This window comes from Scardinius erythrophthalmus, assembly GCF_964197995.2.
Source record: "Scardinius erythrophthalmus genome assembly, chromosome: 25".
Taxonomy (NCBI): domain Eukaryota; kingdom Metazoa; phylum Chordata; class Actinopteri; order Cypriniformes; family Leuciscidae; genus Scardinius; species Scardinius erythrophthalmus.
Window position 1 is genome coordinate 31,625,392 of NC_138245.1, and position 5,000 is coordinate 31,630,391.

The 5,000-nt window shown below is 42.0% G+C and overlaps 1 protein-coding gene across 2 annotated transcripts in view; it reads right to left on the reverse strand.

Annotated features, from left to right (window-relative positions):
- Window positions 1–1,373: 1,373 nt before the first annotated feature.
- The window catches only part of pycr1b (pyrroline-5-carboxylate reductase 1b), a 21,967-nt gene continuing 18,340 nt past the window's right edge, over window positions 1,374–5,000 (reverse strand). Inside the window, exons 7-8 of one of the 2 annotated variants that reach the window (XM_081357325.1) lie at window positions 2,895–3,058; window positions 1,374–2,035 (exon numbers count right to left, since the gene is read on the reverse strand). In XM_081357325.1, the coding sequence (XP_081213451.1) occupies window positions 1,876–2,035; window positions 2,895–3,058 (324 nt within the window). In that variant the 3' untranslated portion in view covers window positions 1,374–1,875. The remainder of the gene's footprint in view (window positions 2,036–2,894; window positions 3,059–5,000) is intronic. The other variant, XM_081357326.1, reaches the window with a different exon arrangement.

Consider the following 5,000-nt stretch of genomic DNA (forward strand, 5'->3'; position numbering starts at 1 on the left):
TCACTCACAATAACACACACACACACACACACACACTCACTCACTCACTCACACACTAACTCACACTCACTCACTAACACACACACTCACTAACACACACACTCACTCACTCACTCACTCACTCACTCACTCACTAACACACACACTTACTCACTCACTCACTCACTCACTCACACACTAACTCACACTCACTCACTAACACACACACTCACTAACACACACACTCACACTCACTCACTCACTCACTCACTCACTCACTCACTCACTCACTCACTCACACACTAACTCACACTCACTCACTAACACACACACTTACTCACTCACTCACTCACTCACTCACTCACTCACTCACTCACTCACACACTAACTCACACTCACTCACTAACACACACACTTACTCACACACTCACACTCACTAACTCACACTCACTCACTAACACACACACTCAGTCACACACTAACAATAACACACACACACTCACTCACTCACTCACTCACTCACTCACTCACTCACTCACAATAACACACACTCACTCACTCACTCACAATAACACACACACACACACACACACACACACACACACACACACACACACTCACCCACTCACTCACTCACTCACTCACTCACACTAACAATAACACACACACACACACATTAACTCACTCTCACTCACTCACTCACTCACTCACTCACTCACTCACTCACTAACTCACTAACTCACTAACTCACTAACTCACTAACTCACTCACTAACACACACACTTACTCACACACTCACACTCACTAACTCACACTCACTCACTAACACACACACTCAGTCACACACTAACAATAACACACTAACAATAACACACACACTCACTCACTCACTCACTCACTCACTCACTCACTCACTCACAATAACACACACACACACTAGCTCACACTCTCACTCACCCACTCACTCACTCACACTAACAATAACACACTAACAATAACACACACACTCACTCACTCACTCACTCACTCACTCACCTCACTCACTCACTCACTCACTCACTCACTCACTCACTCACTCACTCACATTAACACACACACACACACACACACACACACACAAGCTCACACTCTCACTCACCCACTCACTCACTCACACTAACAATAACACACACACACACTAACTCACACTCACTCTCACACACTCACTCACTTGAGTGAAGCTAACAGAACTCGTTTCTGCAGTATAGCAGCTCTAGTCAACACTGATTGTCAGTCCAGTGTTCAAGTGTGACTAAAATAACTAATAACTGAAATAACTAATAACTTGTGCAATCACATAGAGAAGCGGTTTCCTGTAACACTCCAGGAAGAAGCGAGATCTTGCACAATAAATAACAAACATAAGCGATTCTTTTTTTACTTTAAGCACCATTTATGTGGTTTTCTGCAGTAGAAATACACACAACGGACAGAGAGAGAGACGTTTCACGCATGACAACCGGCTACAAAACACTTTGGTTTGATATGCATTATTTTCACCAACGTTTTGAAAAGTATTCGGGCATCGAGATCTACAATAAACCCCATGAAGTGTTCCAGAAAGAGGTAACAAAGAAAAGAAATTAAATTTAAAGAGTCATTCTGTGACATCACTTCCTGCAACAGTCTGAAGGTTTGTGTGCAAATGACGGTAAAGTGACTATTGACTTTAAACCTGTTTTTTACTTCCTTTAGAGATATTTAAAAAAATGACTCTGTAATGACATGAATTAGTGTAACATCACGATGCGCTTCAGCTTCAGTCTGATTGTGTGTGTGTGTGTGAGTGAGAGTGTGTGTGTGTGTGTGTGTGTGTGTGTGTGTGTGTACGGACGGACACCACTGCCGTTATCTCGTTCAGTTCTTCTTCCCGCTCCGGCTGTTGAACAGGTTCACTCTGCTCTTGGTTCCCACAGATGTGGACGAGACGCCCGGCTGCTGCAGAACTTTATCCAGCGTCGTCTTCTTGATGGCAGCCGGCGAGATCTTCTCCTGATCCGCCAGAAACTGCAGCTCCCTGCCCACAGGAACATGTTATTATTACTGATGATGTTTTCAGGCTCTGCTAGAACTCGAATGTTGATTATTCTCCTCATAATCTCCATTGTTGCGGCTCCTCTCTTCCCAGTCTGTCAGTAACGCTCTGTTTACTTCCTGTCTCTATGAAGCCCCTCCTTCTGAAAAGCACACTGTGCTCTGATTGGTCGGCTGAAGCAGTGTGTTGTGATTGGTCGAGCGCTTCAAGTGTGTTTGGGAAATGTCCCGCCCCTTTCCATAACCGCCAGTTTTAACCATAGACTAAAAAAAAATATGTTCGTAGTGTGCATGACGTCACCCGTAGTGTTTCTGAAGAGCGCTTCTGAAGCCCAAAGTGGGCGGAGCCGGTCGTCGCCATCTTGGCAGCGTCACTCCCGGATAAACGAAAATGTGCAGCGAGACGGATTAGCTGAGGTGACGTGACGCTAACACACAGCAGACAAACGGCTAGCAGTGACATCAGCGGCAATTCACCTGTCACTCAAGTGGCCACGCCCTTAATTATGCAGAACTTTAAGGCTTAATATAATTTAAATGGATGAGTAATAAAAAAGTTCACCCGCCTCACAGTCGTCATGAAGGGCAAAATTAGCAATATAGACCAAAACTACTTTTTGCACCAGACTGTAAACATGTTTGTTTCTGCTGTAAAGTTGGGCATTTTAACACAGGGGTTTATGGGATTGACTCTCTTTTGCAGCCGGCCTCTAGTGGCAAGTGGATGAACTGCAGTTTAAGACACTTCCGTGTTGGATTCGAGAGAGAACGGATATTTGCCGCTTGATTTCAACAGTGTTCAATCAGGCTTGTACTAATACGAAGCGTGTGTAAACACTCACCGTGTTCGGATGCAGGACGCCTCTACGGCGTTGATGAGGAGACTCCGGAAGCCTCCGCTCTCCAGGAAGTGCAGTGCGTGGATGGTGGCGCCCCCTGGTGAGCACACGTTATCCTTCAGCTGCCCCGGGTGCTGCTCCGAGTCCAGCAGCATTTTAGCAGCACCCTGTAAATCACAACACCACAAAACATTCAACCAAATTCAAAATTCAACCCAGAATTTTGGGGAAAATTTAAAGGATTAAAAATACAAATTTCGATTTTGTTAAAAAATTAGATTAGATACATTGTTGTTAAATTGAATAAGTTTCATGATTTCACTTCATTAGACATGATTTTTGATTAGTAGAATTTGTTTGAACATTTAAAACAGAATCCAGAGAAGAAATACATTCAGGAAATTCATTTTAACTGATTTCATAGGGGTAAAAATTTAATAAATGGTTGTTAAATTGGATTTCTTTTTGATTACTGGAATTTAACATTTAAAACAGAATCTAGAAAAAAACTGAATTTGGTTAAAAAAAAAAAAAAAAAAAAAAAACATATATAGGGCCCTAAAATTTAATTTTATTAATTTAATTATTAAAATTAAAGGTAGGGTAGGTAGGATTTTTATAAAAAACTTTTTTTCAAATTTGTTTAAACTGTCTTTATATACCAATACATAATTAAAATGTAAGTGCTCTGAAAAAGAGAGTATAAAAATCAAGTGACTGTAGACCTTTTAATCTGCAATAAACACAGCTCATTATTTCCATTCGGGACGAAACAATTGATTGGTTTGGGCGACTGTCACTCACTCTCGCAACCATGGCTACCACCCCTGCTGCTAGATCTGCCCATATGCGCGCGCACCCGTTTGATTTGAGAGGCGCGGAACCTACGAAGAGTAAAATTATGGCAGAGAAAGAGCATTCAAAATTCAAAGCACCTGCATATGCAGTCAGCGAAGGCAAACAAGGCAAAAACTACTTCCTCGGACCCTGGTTGCCCACACTCTTGAACGACCTCCTCTGCTTTGCCCTCGACCCCGGACCTGTCCTCGAACCGACGATGCGGTACTTGTCTCCGGAGTGTAACGTTAGTCCTCATCAGAGTCAACAATGTTTTCATCATGGAAACTCGCGAAACACCGTATATGTTATGAATCTTACACGAAATTCACCTTCATCACAGTGTAACTGATGGTAATGGAAAAACGTGTATCACTGCAACCTGTTTTTAGCTTTGCCTTATAAATATAGCTCGTTACCTATAGCCTAAATATAGCTCGTTACAGAATCAAACAAAGTATATTTTAAACTTTACCAGTATCGATATGCTAGCTTGATAGTGAGTACTAAAATAAATCTTATGTTTATATTTATAGTGATAAAGTTAGGTATTTTATTACATGTGATTCTGACATGATGTCACTGCATGCACTGCGCTCCTTCCTCTCCACTCGTCTCAGGTAAATAAATGCGTCTTCCAGCTGAGCCTGAGCGTTTGGCGTCGCGCGTTCATGTGTTTTGGGGGCGTGGCTTTGGAAGGAGCCCAGAAGGGAGGGGGTGGAGTGAATGGAAATAATGAGCTGTGTTTACAACAGTCATGAGAGGTCTACAGACACTCGATTTGTATACTCTCTTTTTCAGAGTACTTACATTTTAATTATGTATTGGTATATAAAGACAGTTTAAACAAATTTGGAATGTTTTTTTTCTTAGAAAAATCCTACCCACCCTGCTTTTAAGTTGTATTGCTTTTTGATTACTAGAATTTAATTTAACTTTTATAACAAAATCCAAAAAAAAAAAAAAAAAAAAAAAAACATAAATAATACCAGACATGTATAGCCTAGAAATCTAGACGCACCCTAGTGGCAGCAGAATGTATTTTGCAGCCAGGGCAGTCTAGCAACTCTCCATAGACTTTCGAGCTGCAAAAACCTAAATTGGGTCAGGCCAATCACGTCGCGTATAGAGTAGGCGGGGCGGGCTTAACATATGACGACAGAGTTGCGACGGTTCCCTGCTCCTTGAAAACAAAGAATGACGGCTGCTGGAGAACAGTCTTTCGAATCGCCTTTGTCCGCGACTCTGTAGGACTTGGAGTTTAGTTTTTCT